General features: G+C 31.5%; 3 protein-coding genes across 8 annotated transcripts; 1 reads left to right on the forward strand and 2 right to left on the reverse strand.

The window, feature by feature from the left end:
- Positions 1-6,745: 6,745 nt before the first annotated feature.
- On the reverse strand, positions 6,746-8,468 carry LOC110621340 (NADPH-dependent aldehyde reductase-like protein, chloroplastic). The gene is made up of 2 exons (XM_021765594.2): positions 8,345-8,468; positions 6,746-7,838 (listed from the first exon to the last, which is right to left on the reverse strand). The coding sequence occupies exon 2, from the start codon at positions 7,763-7,765 to the stop codon at positions 6,950-6,952; it is 816 nt and encodes a 271-aa protein (XP_021621286.1). The 5' UTR covers positions 7,766-7,838; positions 8,345-8,468; the 3' UTR covers positions 6,746-6,949.
- Positions 7,873-13,793, reverse strand: LOC110621338 (pentatricopeptide repeat-containing protein At4g13650). Of its 5 annotated transcripts, none has more exons than XM_021765592.2 (7): positions 13,461-13,793; positions 10,009-13,200; positions 9,822-9,895; positions 9,432-9,641; positions 9,269-9,323; positions 8,345-8,446; positions 7,873-7,998 (listed from the first exon to the last, which is right to left on the reverse strand). In XM_021765592.2, the coding sequence occupies exons 1-2, from the start codon at positions 13,578-13,580 to the stop codon at positions 10,123-10,125; spliced, it is 3,198 nt and encodes a 1,065-aa protein (XP_021621284.1). In that variant the 5' UTR covers positions 13,581-13,793; the 3' UTR covers positions 7,873-7,998; positions 8,345-8,446; positions 9,269-9,323; positions 9,432-9,641; positions 9,822-9,895; positions 10,009-10,122. The 5 variants fall into 5 exon arrangements, with proteins under 5 accessions (XP_021621284.1, XP_021621281.1, XP_021621282.1 ...); XM_021765589.2 differs by having other exon boundaries at positions 9,432-9,658; XM_021765590.2 differs by having other exon boundaries at positions 8,345-8,832; positions 9,432-9,658.
- Positions 13,794-14,734: 941 nt separating this feature from the next.
- LOC110620393 (PHD finger protein ING2) lies at positions 14,735-17,912 on the forward strand. 2 transcript variants are annotated; one of them, XM_021764112.2, is made up of 8 exons: positions 14,735-14,906; positions 15,034-15,105; positions 15,249-15,299; positions 15,420-15,628; positions 16,260-16,323; positions 16,645-16,901; positions 17,040-17,078; positions 17,683-17,912. In XM_021764112.2, exons 1-8 carry the CDS (start codon positions 14,861-14,863, stop codon positions 17,791-17,793), a joined length of 849 nt encoding a protein of 282 aa, XP_021619804.1. In that variant the 5' UTR covers positions 14,735-14,860; the 3' UTR covers positions 17,794-17,912. The 2 variants fall into 2 exon arrangements, with proteins under 2 accessions (XP_021619804.1, XP_021619805.1); XM_021764113.2 differs by lacking the exon at positions 15,249-15,299 and having other exon boundaries at positions 14,741-14,906.
- Positions 17,913-18,091: the final 179 nt, after the last annotated feature.

Here is an 18,091-nt window from a genome sequence, read left to right on the forward strand (position 1 = left end):
CCTTTTTCTTGTATTACTGTCAATCCCACTTGTAAATTCACGTTCTGTAATTTTTTGCCCCCTAACGCTTTATTAGACATTAATATTAGCTAAGAGGAGAAATGACAGCAACAAGTACCTTTTTTTTAGTGACTGTCCAACACCCTCTGTTTCTTGAAAAAAAAAATGATAATTAATTATTAAAAAGGAAAAATAATAATTAATATAATCAATACTTTTCGCCCAATAAGTGCTGGACATTACTTGAAAAGTGATTGTTCCTAATATTTTTCAAGTTAATTCATTTGCTCACCTAGGGTTCAACTCTAGTAGAGTGTAGAGCATAACAGCCAGCTCCAAGTAGCCCAAGTAAGTAGTAATTCTTTTTTGTCTATGAGACTCAATAGGGTTAACCAAGTTATTAATAGTTCTGAGTTACAATATATATATATATATGTATTTTTTTTTCTATTTATTATTTACATTTTTTCTTTATTATTTACTTTTTCCTATTGATAGGATGTTACACTCTTCCCATAAATTTAGTGCATTGATGCTCTAAACATAATTCGTTAAACTAAGACTATGACATTTAAATATTATAGTTTTCTAGTGCTTTGAACAGCTATGCACAATTTTCTTATTTAAGGTGACTGTAAGTTGTAAGTTAGAAAGTTGAACTAGCGGGTCAAAATGTTTTTATTTTACTTAATTCAAATGAAAATAAAATATGATATAGAATAATAGACTATCAATGGAGGGAAAAAGCAATGCATATAATTTTCAATGTGTAACAACAATCGAGTAAAAAAAATAAAATAATATATTCTTGTTACAATCCTAATATTATTCAATAAATTTTCATTTTGCTTGAAGTGTTATTTGTTGGTTGCTTCATTATCGATGCTATCAAAAAACAATCTTCTAATATAAGTAATCAGAGAATATAATCGAGTTTTCACAATATTCATTATAGAAGCATTTCAACAATTGCGGTTGTGATAGATAACATTAAAGTTAATTTCACAAGCAAACAAACTAATAAATAAATTGTCGTACGCAATTATAATTATTATCAAAACAATAAGTTAAATTTTATTAAACAAAATAATATGTTAACAATTTTTAAAAGATGAAAATCATTTTAATGGTGACATATATTAAAAATAAAAAATAAAATAACCAGTAAATATGAACTTATTTCAATATTATTTATTCTACTTGTGGATACGTATTTACAGACTTAGTCTGATAGTAAATCTATTTGATAGTAAGTATTTACAGATTTAGTCTAATAGTAAATCTATCTTATAGTAAGCTTATTTAAATAAATTTAAGAAATTTCAAATTCTACTCCTCTATATTTATTTATTTAATAAATTTAAATTTAATATAATTAAAATAATTCTAATTTCACTAGAAGTAGATTTTAAATTTCTATAAATTTTTATTTATTTAAGATAATAAAAAAAGCAATTTTTTAGATAATTCTTAGAGAGTAGTTAAATGAGGCATTTCATTAAAATAAATTTATATTCAACTTACCCTCACTTAAATATTAAAATTTTAGAAGAGGCGGTGACTCCTTCAGCGCCCTTAGGTTTGTTATTGTTTCAAATTAGTTGAATTACCATCACTAATCATAATGTTTTTAACAAAAAGAAGATGATGACAAATAAAATAAAATCATGTGAGGCAAAATAATTGTAGCAGCAAAAATAGATGGGGCATAGATAGTAATTTTCCTTTGGTATCAAAATATTCAAGTGGCAAGACAAGCAAGATACCATATATTTAAAATAAAAAAGTGATCAAAGATTTGTTTCCATGTTAAAATTTTTCATATATAGAAATCAAGATTTGTAGAGAATATGATTCCAGAAAAGAAAAGGTAATGGAGGGTAACGAACCAAAACCTTCTCCAGATGCGGCCTTCTAATTCTATCTCTTGTCCCTGTCCTTTAAAATAATACTAATATTAGGTTATTTTATTTATAAATTAAAATTTATTTTTATTTTATTTACGGAAACTTAGATAAAAAGAATAATCACTTGATAGATATGGGAGTGTAGAGAAGATTGGTGATAAGTGAAAATGAATATGCTGCTTTGTTGGACTACACGATTGCTTTACAAGTAAATGTATTCGAAAGTGATCTTTTAGGTGGAGCAATTTGGACTCTGTTTTTCGGAATTTCTTCACATTGTCTTTCAAACATTCTCCTCTTTTACCTAATTAAATACGGTATGTCAAATGTTGTGGCTCTTTTTTTTTAGAATTCTAAACGTTAAAAATGTGAAAATATTTTTGATAAAATAAATAAATATAAGAAAATGACTTAACTGTTTAAAAATAAAGTCTGTTTTCATAATCTTATTAATATTATTAAATTTATATATATATAAATTTATTAACATTCTTTAATTTTTAATATTGCTATCCAACAATAAAAAATAAGTAAATTTTTTTAAAAACATTTTAGATAAAAAGAATATTTTTTTAAAGATGAAAATAAACTTCTTATTGAAACCAAATTTAACCAAACTATATTGTTACGGCTGAGTTCTCACCTAGATTTTTAATCCAATGCAATATTTTTGTTTTCATTTTTCCTCCCTTCTTTCAAGAATATTTCTTTAAAACCGCCAACTCAAAGAACATTTTCTTTTAACTTTTTAGGAAATGTTCTTCAACTCTGTGAACTAATGATGCTGATGTTGATGCATTGGTATTATTTATATATATAATTTTGGTGTACTTATGAAAAAATTATATAATAAATTATTTATTATAAATATTAATAATGATAAGTTTCGATATAACTTATATATAATAATATATATGATGACCGTCGGATCTCATTTACCTTAGATAAATTTAGATTTAGACTCAAAAAAATAGAATTGGCCTAAAACCCGCAAAATCCCTTAGGCTGATTTATTCAGCATTTCAAATTCTGACCCAGACACGTGGAGCAGGCCGGGTTATCCATGAGCCCAAATCCAGCAAGAAAGAATCCAGCTCGATGATGTGACATGAGGGAAGATGGCATGCCCAGTCACCTCGTAGTCCTGTCCACATGCGTATCAGAGGAAATTAAATGGTCGGCATGGGGAGGGGTCTGATATATCCGTACGTATAAGTTTAAGTGACAAACATAGGTGATATTGTAGCAGAAATGTCATTAGATGTCACTAGTAGACAAAAAGAAAGGAATAAGAAAAGAAATGAAGGTTTTCATTTTCATCTAAGGTTATACTTGTATTATAAATTTTATTTTCTTAATCTCATAACATTAATATAAATAATATAATCGGTTAAAATTATGAAACATGTTTTATAAAATTAAAATATTTTAATGTTGTGTTTGGTTTTATCAATTTGAATTAATTGATTTATTATTCTAAAGGTCCAAAAACAATAAAATTTGAGTTTCAATTAAATTCAGATAAATATACAGAGAAAAAGAAATTGAATAACAATGTTAATTATGTTTTCCAAATTAAAAATTCAACCTAATAAAATCTTTTTCTTGAAAAATCCACTTCAATTTTAAATTTAAAAGCTAATACTTAGAGCCAAATAAATTTTTTTAAAATTCATAAATTTTATATTCTAGATTTTAAATCTAATATTTAAAATCTAAATTTCAAATTTATTAAATTCATAAATGCAAAAATAACCAAAGGAGATAAATCAAACTATAAATAGTTTAAATATACATACACCCTAAATCAACATATAGGTTGTTTCAAATGGATACCTAACGGTTTCAGATTCCATGGAAGGGCCAATGTTCTTGGGACATTGTCTCCTGCAGGCTGCATGAACTAGGGTTTCACAGTGAGTAGGTCCCATGAACATGAACATGATGATGATCAAAGTGTTGATATCTCCAAGTATAAGAATAGAATAAATTTGTAGAACATATAGCATATTTTTCTCTTTTTTTTTCTTTTTCTTTTATATATATATTGTGCATATGGGTTTGCCTGCACAGTGCTTCTTGGCAGAAAAGTAGATTCCAATTCCAAATTCCATACAACACCACTTCTATCTTTCCATTAATAAAAACAATATTTAAGAACTAACTTGCATTATTAACAATGAGCTTGCTCAATCATGTATAGCAGAATGAATTCATATGTATTCTAATAAAAAGACTAAACTTGAATTAATTTGTTTTCTCGACTGTAATTGGAAAAAATTTTAATGAATAAAACTGCTTAATTTAATTAATTTACACCCAAACCCCATATATAGTTATGTGGTTCACTTTTGGTTAATTTGTAGCTAGGATTATAAAGCCTTCTTTTATGAAAGTCACCCTCTTCTCTCCTCTACTCTCCTCTCCCAAACCATCCATTTAAAGTTGTCCTTCCATAGACAGATCCATTTTGCAAGTACTAAACATAAAAACATTCTCTCTCTCTTTCATTTTCACTCCGAAACTTTCTTCAAGAGGCACACTTAGTAGATGTCCATTTCATGCATATATTCTCAGCTTTTTTTTTTTTTTTTTGTGATGGCAAGTGGGAGATGTTGACGTAACAAGGGTAGAGGCAGTATCTTTACGCTTTTTTTAATTAAAAATAATAATTATTTAATCCCTCAATTTAATACAATTTCTTAATTAATGTATTGATTTAAAACACATCACAACGTACTTAAATATTAAAAAAATTTACTAATCAATTTTTTATTAATTTTAAATATTAAATATTATACTATTTAGTCTCAACAATATAAACAAAATTTATTAGTTAATTCTTTAATTTTATAAAATTAAATTAACTAATATTTTCGACCGATAGTATTTTAGATTTTTTTTAAATATTTAATGTCTATTCTAACAAAAAAAAATTAATTAATAAATATTTTAATACGTCAACAGCGTTTTAATATATTTTTCAAAATCAATCAATACTATGAAAATTAAATAATAATTTTTGTTTTTATTACTATTGTTATGGTCAGCTACTGCATCTTTTCATATATTTTTGTTATTGTGAAATCTGCTCTCTTATATTTCCATCCATTCCTTTATATTAAAAATATATGTAGAATATAAAGTTTTCAATTCCATTTGAGTTAAAAATAAAGACAAGTGAACCAAATCATTGATCTGCTTTGTGTGCTTGGCCTTGCCAGGCATGAATATATGAATATCCAGGGACCAATAAAGGAAGGCCACACACTGCCTAAAAGTAAAGCCTTTATTTCATTGAATTTCATTGATCTGTTTTTGGTCTTGTCAAGTCAGTTTTTCAAAAAATTGCTTTGTATCAATTTTTGTATTTCTTTTAGCCATTCCTTTTTGTCTTCCTATGCCCAAAATTTGGTTCATTCTAGGAAATAACTGATACACATGACATATACAAAATGCATGAAATAATAAAATCTGCTAGGCTTGAAAAATTAATCATCAATCCCAAAGAATGGAAGTGAACAAAATCCCACTTCACAAGATCCCTCCCCACCCAAAAAAAAATAAAAACCCATTGATACTTATACTGCTTTGATGGATGAGAATGGGTAAGGAAGATTTAATAAATAATTGAGAAATCAAGTTGATCTATATTTAATGGGATTAAATAGAATCGTAAATGTATATATATTTTTTTGTTAAAAATATATTAATGAATCTCCTTCTTTTCAAATAAAAACTTGCTTCTTTTACCCACCCAATATACGGTTAGATCCAAGTTCAACACTCTTAAGACGTGAACCGGTAACCCACCAGCTCAGTTTCAGCCTCGTCCAAAAGAGACTTGAAATGGGCTGGATCAGATACATTACCTTCAACTTTGTTGGGGAAAAAAATTTAATATGAATTTACTCCCACGCTATTTTATTTATCAAATAATTTATATATATATATATATATATATATATATAAATAAAAAAATATTCACAAGTTTAACTTAATAATAAATACATCTAAATAAATATAAAAAATCTCAAATTCTACTATTTCAATCTCCAATTTTCAGTTAAAAATAAAAAATAAAAAAGACCTCTAATTATAAATTTATTTTTATTTAATTATTTAATTATATTAATACTTTATTTAAAATCAGTTTGGTTGATGAAATCTCTTAACATTTAAATTATAGTTGATTAAATTTTATTAAGGAAAGATTCTATTAATATTTAAATGATTTAAATTTAAGTTTTATTATAAGTTAAATTATAATTTTTTTTAAAAAATAATTATAGTATGTTATTATTTAAAATTTTTTAATTTAATTATTTAATTAAAAATTTTTACTTTAATTATTTAATTATATTATTAATATATTTAAATTTAAATTGATTGACGATATTTTTTATTAAATTTTATTATAGAAGATTTTTTACATTTAAATTCTATTTATTAAAATTTTAAAATTTAATTTCATAATATTAAAAAAATAAAATAATGTAATATAATATTTATTAAAAATAATTAACATTATCATTCAATTTATTAAAAAATAATAATAAAATGTTAAATAATTTAAATAATAAATTTATTTAATTTATAAAAATATATTAAATGTTAGATTATTAAGATATCACATAATAAGTTTAAATTTTAAAATTCTTATTATTGTTTATATTTAAATTATTATAATTAGTTTTTTATTATAATTTAAATTTATAATATATATAAATAAATAAAATTTATAAATATTATAATGAATATAAAAATGTATATTACTAATATATATAAATATTTATCTCTATAAAATAAAATAATAAAATTTTTTAACTCTCTAAAAATCTAAAATGATTAATAAATAAATAAAGACTAAATCAGCCATTGGATGATACAAGTCCAACGAATCATTCTGAAGAACAGAACTGATCTCTTCGGCTACAACATCAGCCTAGTCCCTGTTGGAAGAGCAGTTGAAGACAAGTCTTACACCCATAACATTTGTGAAAAGAAATTCAAACCCTCAGATCAACACAGACACGTGTCATTTAAATAACAAATCCACCATTAACTCTAATGACTTGGCCATTGATCCACTCCCCTGCATCACTAGCCAAGAATCCCACAACTTCACTTATATCCTTTGGCTCACCAAGTCGGCCTAAAGGGCAAGCATCAGCTATTCTCTTCACTGTTTCCTCAGTTTTACCTGAAAAGAACAGCTCCGTAGCCACAGGTCCTGGAGCCACACTATTAGCTGTTATTCCTGTACCCTTCAGCTCCTTGGCTAGTATCTTTGTCATTGTCTCCACTGCTGCCTTGGAGGCAGCATAAGCTGCATATCCTGGAAAATTTGCTCCAACGACAGATGTTGATATTGTGATGATTCTTCCACCACCTTCCCGAGCCAACCTATTAGCTGCCTCACGGCAGCACAAGAATGATCCCTTTGTGTTGACATTGAAAATCATATCCCAGTCCTCCACTGTGGTATTGGCCAAAGTTGGGTACTTGGGATCCATAACTCCAGCACAGTTTACAAGGATATGGACTTTTGAGCCGAATTCCTGTTCGGCCCTCTCAAAGAGTTGATTGACTTGATCTGGATCTGAAACATCAGCTTTGATAGCAACTGCTTGGGGATGAGTAGAAGATGCAGCTGATGCATTGAGCTCAGATGCAAGGATATCAGCTTGGGTGGAATTTGAAGCATAATTGAGAGCAACTCTTGCACCAAGGGAATGAAGATGAGCGGAAATGGCACGGCCAATTCCACGCGAACCTCCGGTTACTATGGCTACCCGACCATTAAGTGGAAGGGAAGAAGAAGCTACTGCTACCTCGCTAGTAATTTCACCTGCCATGAAGAAGACTAGGACAGTTTGCACAGTTCTGTTGTTTTGGGAGGTATGCAACTGATGCCTTCACTATTTGTAGCTGAAGATTGCAAGAGAAAAATCTTCAGATTTGGATATGAAGGTTGAAAAAAAAAATCATCTTCTTGGAAGATGCGTCATTGCATCATTAAACTTAGCATTCCAATACTGCCCTTCGAATGCCTGCTGTAATTCATGGCTCAAGAGGGGCAGCTTGGTCACTGCACCCGAGAAAAAAATAGAAGCAATTAGTTTGAAAAAGTCAGCTTGATCAAACTGTTATTTAATTGGTTGAATTGCGTCAATGCCTACGCAAAGGTGGAAAAGTTATATCAATTAAACCAATCATGCATGATGCATCATCAGGTTCGTCACAACTCTCCCACCCACCTCCTACCACACACTCACACATTATTAAGAAAAATCTCAAAAGGAAAATTTTCAAAATCTGAGGGTTATAATCAGAAAAAGGAAAAGTAGCATTAGGGTATTAGACATGTCGAATACAAGAAGAAATATCAAGTAACAAATAAAACTAGAGAGGAAAATTTCTTTTTTTTTTTTTACCTTTTCTTCCCTAACGATGTCCCACGGCTCTACAACCCCCACATATTGCCTGCTCCAGAGACCAGAGTTATTTTTCTCGAATCACAGAACTTTTCCATTAGTCTGAAAAAGATCATAAAAATATAAGAAAGTGACTTTAATTCTTCTTTACATATATATACATGATGAAGCACTACTGCAGAGACTTTCCCAAATACCGCATTCATCCAGGCAATGCATGTACAGAACTTTGCATAGTATGTGATTTGCCCAGTCGACAGAGTAGACAAATGACAAGAAGATAAAAATGCATTGAACTGTACAATTATAATGCTAACTAGGTAAATTCTAATGGACACACCACGGTCATTTGCAGCATAAAAATATTATGCCATGAAAAATTATACATAAAATCGACTTCCCCCACTTGTCTGCAAAGAATTTTCTTGATGTCAGTTTGAAATCATATGTAGCATCCATGAAATTACTCCCAGTAGGGAAGACTCTTCCTGAAAATACAAATCACACACAACTAACTCACCGAAATATTCACCAGCTAAAGGAAACCAATAAGCAGCATCACTAGCGAATTATTCTCTTGTCACATTTCACAAACTTTTCAGCAACTTCAGCATACATGAATTAGTTTCACTCTTGAACAACTAATTTTAAAATTAATCTCTCACATATCTACAAGAAGCTGAGCCCTTCAAAGAAACAATTACTTACATGGAGAAGATGTCCATATTTGCATGTTAAATCTTATTATAAATATTAATTCACAGCATCTTTTATTATATAGAGCACCATACAGCTATGATTTTCTTATCCTCAACCTAACTTCAGTAATCTTTCTTCGCACTTAATCATGCTAAGGAAACTACAGAGAAGGACAATGAAGATTATCTGAAATTCAGAAAGCCTACATAAATGAAAGAAAAATACCTCTGAGCTGAAATCATCCACATTCTGCTGAGGATAGAAGGTAACCTATGAGATGCTAAGCAATGAAACAATACAATACTGTTAGTGCTCAGAGCATAATAAAACAGTACAATATATATATATATATATATAATGCATTCTGAACTTCTCTAATTCTGTATACTTGCAATATGGATTCCCCTTGCCTGAGATCATGTACAACAAGGAGCCCAACAGCTTCAGTGTTGAGAAATGAAGAAAAGAATTCCAGGTCTCTCATTGAGCAAGCATTGCCAAAGGTCTGCTAAAAAATGAATGCTAACAAGCTTTTGCAGGACCTTTTCACTTCTCAGCTCTATCACAACAAGCTTCCACGTGGTACTTCTAGCACCATCTGTACCAACAAGAATACTGCAAGGGATAGTTCTTTTCAATTGCAAAAAGGAAATGAATAAATGATCAAAATCAGCAATTAAATTTACTATTTAATTTTTTTAAAATAAGAAGAAACTGATTAATGGACGTTTCACAAACCAATTTAGGTAACTTGTAAAGAATGGGGAAAAGAAATTACCTGTAATCTCTATAGGAAGAAGCACCACTCTTACATCAATAAATGAAAAGGCAGAAAGCTAGGAGAGGATTGGACTGGCCATCACCAACAAACAACAAAAAGGAATTATCAGAGTTAACTGCCTTCCCATGAAAGATTATGAATCAAATTTTATAAAAAGCTAAGAAATCTGACAATCTTAGCCTACCATTAGTTGTAAGTGGCAGGTGATTTTAGCACTGATGCAGATTCTTCTGGGAACATAACATGCTCTCGGAACCCCTTGAAATCCTTGTTTACAACAAAATTATTGCAATTTTGCTTACCAATAATCTCCACATGAACATACACCACCTTCAAAATGATGAAAACGGTATGCATCTCGTACCACAATTGTCCGGTTTGAAATCTTTGATACATATTTAATCCATGTGTGGCAATCAATACAGACACGAAGATTCTTCATTACATGTATGGGAATTGGATCAGACAAACTAAGGAGTCCAAATGCAATAGCCAGTTTCTCACTATGAATATATACAGTTGGATCCTTCTGCTCCTGCTCCACATCATTTAACAGGCTATATCGATCTTGCATGTAACCAATCTCAGCTGCCCTTTTATTCAGGTCAGCCAAGAATTCATATATTTTATCTGCTAAGGGATGGAGCTTATCACCAACAAAAAACGCATGAACTGAGTTCCTAATCTCAATCCAGCTACGACCAGGCTCTTTCTTCACACCCCTGTCTTTCATCATCTGCCTTGTCTGATCCCTACAATCCCAATTCCCAGCCACTGCATACATATTTGACAGAAGAACATAAGTTGCTGAATCTTCAGGTTCCAATTCCAGCAGATTAAGGGCAGCAAACTCTCCAATTGCTGTGTTCTTATGAACTGTACAAGCACTTAAAAGGGTTCTCCAAACCATTGCATCTGGAACAAATGGCATCTCCTCAACAAATTTTTTTGCTTGGCTCAAACGACCAGCACGACTAAGAAGATCCACGACACATGCATAATGTTCAGGTTTAGGCACTAAGTCATGCTCTTTGCTCATGGATTCAAAGTATGCAAGACCCTCATTGACCAAACCAACATGGCTACAAGCTGATAAAGCTCCCACAAAGGTGACATGGTTTGGCAGTGCACCTACCTGTTTCATTTCTTCAAAGAGATTTACTGCTTCTTTTCCGCATCCATGTTGAGAGTAGCCTGAAATCATAGCATTCCAAGAAACAACATTTTTTTCAGACATCTCGAAAAACTCTCTTTTGGCATCATCGATGCAACCACACTTGGCATAGAGTGTGATTAAAGCATTAGAAACTTCAATTTCTGAATCAAATCCTGTTTTTATAATTAAGGAATGGAACTGCTTCCCTTGCTTTATTGTGGCCATATTGGCAGCTGCACTAACTGCAGAGCCAAATGTGAATACGCTAGCTTCAACATTAGCTCTTTTCATCTGAACAAAGATCTTCATCGCTTCCTCACAGTATCCACTTTGTGCAAATCCAGATATCAATCCATTCCATGATATACTATCCTTGGCATCATTTTTTTCAAATGCCAAGTATGCTTCTTGAATTTTACCGCATCTAGCATAAAGATTAACAAGTGCATTGCCAATTGAAATATCTTGTGAAAAACCACAGACATATGATTGAGCATGAATTTGTCGTCCTTGATTCAGTGCTTGAATACCAGCACATGCACTGATTGCACTTGAAAACCCTATGTTGTCTGATTGGATCCCTCGGATTAGCATTTCTTCAAAAAGTTTAAGAGCTTCAGAAAACAAATCATTCTGCGTGTACCCAGCAATCATAGCTGTCCATGAAACAACATCTTCCACAGTAAGTCTTCTAAGAATTCCTTGAGCAATATCTAGTTTTCCATGCTTAGCATACATATCTATAAGCACACTACAGACATACACATTAAACTGAAAGCCAGCCTTTATTACTTGGGAATGAATTTGCTCCCCAAGATCAAGAGCTCCAAATGTCGTACAAGTTCTCAAAATACTTGGGTAGGTAAACTGATTAGGTATCAACCCTTCAATCTGCATTTGTCTAAATGTCTGAAATGACTCACTTAGATTATCCAATTGCCCATAAGCTACAAGCATTACATTCCATAGAACCACATTTTCTGTTTGTGTGGTGAGAAAGAATTTATGGGCAGTCTTTATATCAGAACATTTCACATAAAGATCTAGCAGAGAACCTTCAACAATAATATCAAAACACATTCCTGTTTTTATCACATATGAGTGTAGCTGTTCTCCCTTACAAAGAGCCCCAATAGATGCACAAGCACTCATGAGACTTGCAATTGTAACACAATCTGGTTTCAGGTGATCGAGTTGCATTTTCTTAAACAATTTCAAAGCCCTATCACTGTATCCCTGCTGTGCTAGTCCTGAGATTAGTGAGTTATAAGAAACTTCATCCTTTTTATGTATATTGCTGAAAACTTGTTCAGCACATACAAAGTTCCCTAAGCGGGAATACAATGTGACAAGAGCATTGCACACATATGTCTCCCAAAAAAATCCATACTTGAAAACCAGGGCATGAAGCTGCTCCCCGGTATCAAACAACTCTACTTTGGTGCAGGCACTTAAAACACTGGAAAATACATAGGGAGTGGGGAATATTCCTGATATATGCATTTCATAGAATAGGCGAATTGCTTCTTCTCCATATCCATTCTGTGAAAAACCAGAGATCATAGCCACCCAAGAAGCACTATCCTTTACACTTAACTTATCAAAAACCTTTCTAGCAGAATCTAAAAACCCATTTTTGGCATACAAATCAATCAAAGGATTACACGCAATTGGACTTGTTAGAAACCCATGACAAATCATTCTAGCATGAATCTGTTCAATGTAGCAAAAAGCAGTATTACTACCTCCACAGGCCCTTAAAACACTGGCAAATGTAACTTCACTCGGATTTACATTTTCCTGTACCATTTGCGAAAAGAGAGACAATACTCGGTTACTCATTTTATTTGCAACGAGACCATATAATACCTTATTCCAAGTAATCATATTTCTAGTAGGCATATCATCAAAAACCTGAACTACACTATCCAAATCGCCTTCCGCAAGATAAAAATCAATAAGCTTATCGCACAAAACTCTTTCTCTATCGAAACCCGCCTTCACAATCTTTCCGTGAAGCTTTTTGCATTCTGCAAAGGACCCAGAATTCAAACAGAAGTCCAAAAGCCACAGATATGTTTGAGAATTCGCTCGAACTCCTTGCTCGTCCATCAAATGCAGGAATTCAGTTCCTCTAAAGTGACCTTCATTTTCCTGGTCGTAAATTTCGTCAACTGCATCATAAGCTAATCTCGGTGGACTTAAATTCCTACGAAAACACTGAAAAAATGAATATAATAGTTCAGTTAACAAAAGGATAACTCATATATATGAATACCCATTTTGTTGGACTGTAAATAAATAACACCGCCATACTTGATTCTATAAGATTACTGTGAGTCAGTTTACTATAATTCCTATGAACTCGCTGCACAAAAAATGAAACGCAACCAACAAAGAGGAAACAAGAAGTACAGATAATTGAAACAAAGGCTCTTGGGAAAGTAAATGAAATGAATAAATGGCGAATTGGGTATTACCTTCCAGGGGATTTGGATGGGTTTTAGAGTGAATGGTGGTCTGAATTTACGCAGGACATGAAAAGGGAGGGACGTTGAAGACCCTCTAAGGGACATTGGGCAGAAATGGCTAATAATCATGCCTTGGTGGTTTTGAGATGGCTAGAAATAGCATTAATATGCGGAAGAAAATTCAGAGAGATATGGATCACTAAGCTTTGGTTTTCTCTAGTCTGCTTGTCTGTTGAGAAGTGGTGCTATTGGCGCCCCGTCGGCATAGACATGAGAAGCATACTCGGCGATATTGAAACTGATAATTTTCTACCCTCCATGAAAGATCACGTTAGAAACTTAAATTTACAAAATCTTTTAAATTTTACCTGCTCTTTTTTTTTTTATTATTATTTGTTAATATATAAATATTATTTTAATATAAATTAAATTATAAACTTTAAAATAAAAATAAGCGAGTACGAATTATTTTTTTATTAAAAATAATTTTTATGTTTTTACATAATTTTAAGTTATTAACGCCAAGGAAAAAAAAAAAAAAATCTACAACACGCATTTAGCAAATAGCTCAAATAAATGGATGCTACTATAGTTTGGCTAATTGAACTCCCAGGTCGTGGATAACTATTGAAATGTAATGTAAGAATTATTTATATATATTTTAGTAAAAATAATTTTAAGTGTTTAAACTAGAATTGTTAGTAGTTATTTAAATTTTCCGCTTCCCAATTAGAAAGGGCAACGGGTAAAATATTATCAGATAGTCGATCTAATTAAATTCTCATAAAATAAATTTAAATAATTATAATTAAATTTGAAAATTAATATTTATGACATGTTTAAATTAAATTGAGATTTTATTTATAAAATATTTATTATCTAAATTTATCTATATAAATAATTAATTTAATATAAAAATATATATTTTACAATAATATTTATAAAATTTTGTATATTTTTTATTTAAAAATTAAATATTTTTAAAAATATTAATTTTTTTAAATAAAAATTATTAAAATTTTTTTTTTATATAAATTATTAACTAAAGTATATGATACTAAATAAATTTAAATTTTATTTAAATAATAATAATAATTAAATTAAAATAAATAAATAATTTATATTAATTTTTAATTAAATTTAACACCAGTCGAATATTATAAATATAAATCAAATTTAAAATTAGATATTTTAATTTTTATCGATACCTTACCCATTTACGATTACGTGTCTGCTTCCAACGGTAAAACGAAAAAACTTTCTGACCATCGTTAAATTCCTTGAAGCCAGGAGTCCAAGCGACACCGTTTTCCTCTTCCTTCTCATCCCGCTAAACACAGCACACAAAAAAAGAACTCGCAGAAGCAAAACCCTAGAACCCAAACAAGAGAAGAAAAAGAAACCCAAATATGGCAATTGCCCGGACCGGAGTCTACGTCGACGATTACCTTGAGTGTAAGTTCCACAATTTCGTCGCATTTTGTTAGAACCTCCCTCATAACTTTTTTCCTGGGTGAAATTTTGATATGAGATTAATTTTCTCCAATTTCGTCGACCTGAAATTGAATTTTAATTTGAATAGATGCAAGTACATTGCCAGCTGAGCTTCAAAGGCTTCTGAATACTATCAGAGAACTCGATGAACGATCCCATTGTAAGCCTTATACGTGTAATTCGTGTATATTTCCTTATTTTCATTTTCCAGCGTATGAATGTAGGGTAATTTCGTTTTTAGGATTTTCAGTGATATTTTCCAAAAGAATATTTCTAATACAAATCTTTTACATGTATATGCAGCGGTGCATGCAATTTTTATTGAAATTAATGTACACTTCCATCCAATTCCATGTAGGCATATGTCTAGTTTTCCATGCGGGTCCATAAATGTCTTTCACGCACTTGTATATTATTGTGTTTCTCCCCTTTTAAGTGTGCATATGTCTGATTTGTCTCTGTATTGGGTGGAAGCAATGATAAACCAAACCAGACAGCAAACAAATTACTGTTTGGGATTGGCATTACAAGGCTCAAGGAGAGGGAATGGTACTTATAATAACAGCAATAATGAAGAGGATGATGCTGTTGAGAGGATGAGAAAGGATATTGAGGCAAATCAGGATAACGCATTGAGTTTATGCACTGAGAAAGTTTTGCTGGCACGGCAAGCTTATGACCTCGTAAGTTTTCTTCATGCTAAGGCCTTTAATCAGTTGAAATTACTAAATATTTATGGTGTGAGATTGTGCTGGGAGAAATTGGACATTTTCCATGTACTCCTAGGTTATGCTGTAGTCCCTGTTAGAAAAGTGTTTATTTATTGACAAATGTTTTGAAATATGCATCTTAGGTTTGAGAGCTAGGTTAATGCATATTGAGCAGTATCTTTGAGTGGTTGAGTACAGTGTTATATTGTGAGGTTTGAATTTACAATTGTTGAAATTGGAAAAGAGCATTTAATGCCTATTGATATGCAGATTTTCTTTTGGAGCTTCTTTTTTCAATGAAAACCCCTGCCACCGATGACACACTATTATATCTCTCTAGTCCCCTACTTTTTCAGTTTTATCATGTTCCTTGGTTCTAAACATGTCCTCTCTGGTGCTTTGGTCTTACCAGGCCCTTAACATATATAAAACCAATTAAATGTGACAGTGTTCTGTTAGTAAAAGAACAATTATTGTTGGCTTACTGCAATGTAAACCAGAGCCTGTTTTGTTGGTTCGCTTTGTTTTACAGCTTAACTGTTTGCAGGCTTTAATGAATCTACTATAGCTAACTTATAATCATTGTCTTTTTTATGTCATGCAGATAGACAGCCACATAAAACGTCTGGATGAAGATCTGAACAACTTTGCTGAGGATTTGAAGCATGGTACAATGATTGCAATTTATTTATTTTCATCTTAACACTCAACCCCAGAACAGCCCTTATCTAGTGAAGAAAAATTAGTTATTGGGCTTTTACCTCGGTACAAATCATTGCTCATAGAAAAAAGGGCCTTTTAACATATTGTGATTACGGACAAATTTTCATTATGAACCATTTGCCAAAATCAATTTCATCTAGTTGTTCAAGACGAAGTAAACTGGCTACTTTTCTGGGAACTCAGTGCTTCTTCTAGATTTTTGAACTGCTCATATTCTTTTGTTCACAGACTTTATGTTTTTATTTTGCCTTTTTTCGTGTTCTCAGAGGGAAAAATATCAGCAGATGAGCCAGCAATACTTCCTCCACAACCTCTATTAGTCCCTAAAAATGAAAAACGCAGGTCCTTTTATGGAACACCTCAATCAAAAAGGATTGATTTCAGGGAGAGAGAATGGGATCGAGAACGTGATAGGGATTTTGAGCTCATGCCTCCTCCAGGGATTAAGAAGGACTTCAATGTCCCTCTTGATGTTGATCAGCCCATCGATCCAAATGAACCTACTTACTGCGTCTGCCATCAGGTTCTTACTTTTACCTTTGTTACTATTTTCAGCTCAAAGTCAACTCCTTTTCTAGAGAGTTGCTTGGCAAGTTCTTTGGTTATGGATAAAAGGTCATGAACATCTACTAAACTACCATAATGGTTGTGACCATTTTAGGTGTCTTTTGGAGATATGATTGCCTGTGACAATGAAAATGTAAGTAGATTTAGCTTTACTGTATCCTTCTTTTCTTCTTTTTCTAAAATTGTTTATTTTAATTTCTACATGTTGGGCATTAGAATACTTTTTAAGAGTTCTGGACGATATTTCTGATGTTCACATGATAAATTGACATAGTGAGAGTAAAGATCTAAAATTGTGTGTTTAACTAATTGTACCACAGTACATAATATGGAGAAGTTTTATGAGTTTGTTATGATTTATTTTCTCATTTTCTAACTGAAACGGAGTTAATGAAAGTTGGGACAGGCCCTTGAATTTGTATGAGCATATAGCATAAATGTAAAAGGCAGACTCAATAGAGCAGTAAAATGGTTTAGCTACTTGCTCCCATTTCTACCCCTTTTTGGTTGGGGTGGGTGCGCTAATGAAATATGTAATTGTTGCTGGAGACTGGATGGAGAGAGAGAGAGATCATCTGAAATTAAAAAAGGTTACGGGTATAGAACTTTAATTAAAAAAGGTTATGGGTAGTTTTTAAATTCATTCTATGAACAATGGATAGTTGTTACTGTTTCTTGCATTCATAAACTATTTTGTGAGTACCTTTTTCTTTAACGCTCACAATTTCTCATTACAGTGCGAGGGAGGTGAATGGTTCCATTACGCATGTGTTGGTCTGACACCAGAAACAAGGTTCAGGGGAAAATGGTATTGTCCGACATGCAGACTGCTACCTCAATGTCAATGATAATATATATATGTACATGAATTTGATGATTTCAGCTGCTTTCTTTATTTGTTCCTTCTTGTTGGCAACACAACATTATGATCAGTGATTTAGTCAATTAGAGCCAAGTTCTTTTGCAAGTAACAACTCTCCAATTATAGTCCTCCTTAGTCCACTGCTTCAACTTTCTCCTAATTTACAGCAACAATGTGCTGGCAATGCATGCCTTCAATGCTGTTGGTTTGAAGACAATAAGTATAGACATGTATACAAAGCTTGTCACTAATACTTTCTGCTTTTCTGGGTTTGTGGAGCCAAA

This window comes from Manihot esculenta, chromosome 8 (genome assembly GCF_001659605.2).
Source record: "Manihot esculenta cultivar AM560-2 chromosome 8, M.esculenta_v8, whole genome shotgun sequence".
Taxonomy (NCBI): Eukaryota; Viridiplantae; Streptophyta; class Magnoliopsida; order Malpighiales; family Euphorbiaceae; genus Manihot; species Manihot esculenta.

Bases quoted from the DNA above. Each gene is read 5' to 3' on its own strand.
- LOC110621340 (XM_021765594.2), bottom strand. From the start codon at position 7,765: ATGGCAGGTGAAATTACTAGCGAGGTAGCAGTAGCTTCTTCTTCCCTT.
- LOC110621338 (XM_021765592.2), bottom strand. From the start codon at position 13,580: ATGATTATTAGCCATTTCTGCCCAATGTCCCTTAGAGGGTCTTCAACG. The intron at 13,201-13,460 runs GTAATACCCAAT...TCATTTTTTCAG, and splicing joins CCATCCAAATCCCCTGGAAG to TGTTTTCGTAGGAATTTAAG.
- LOC110620393 (XM_021764112.2), top strand. From the start codon at position 14,861: ATGGCAATTGCCCGGACCGGAGTCTACGTCGACGATTACCTTGAGT. The intron at 14,907-15,033 runs GTAAGTTCCACA...TAATTTGAATAG, and splicing joins CGTCGACGATTACCTTGAGT to ATGCAAGTACATTGCCAGCT. The intron at 15,106-15,248 runs GTAAGCCTTATA...ATGTATATGCAG, and splicing joins ACTCGATGAACGATCCCATT to CGGTGCATGCAATTTTTATT.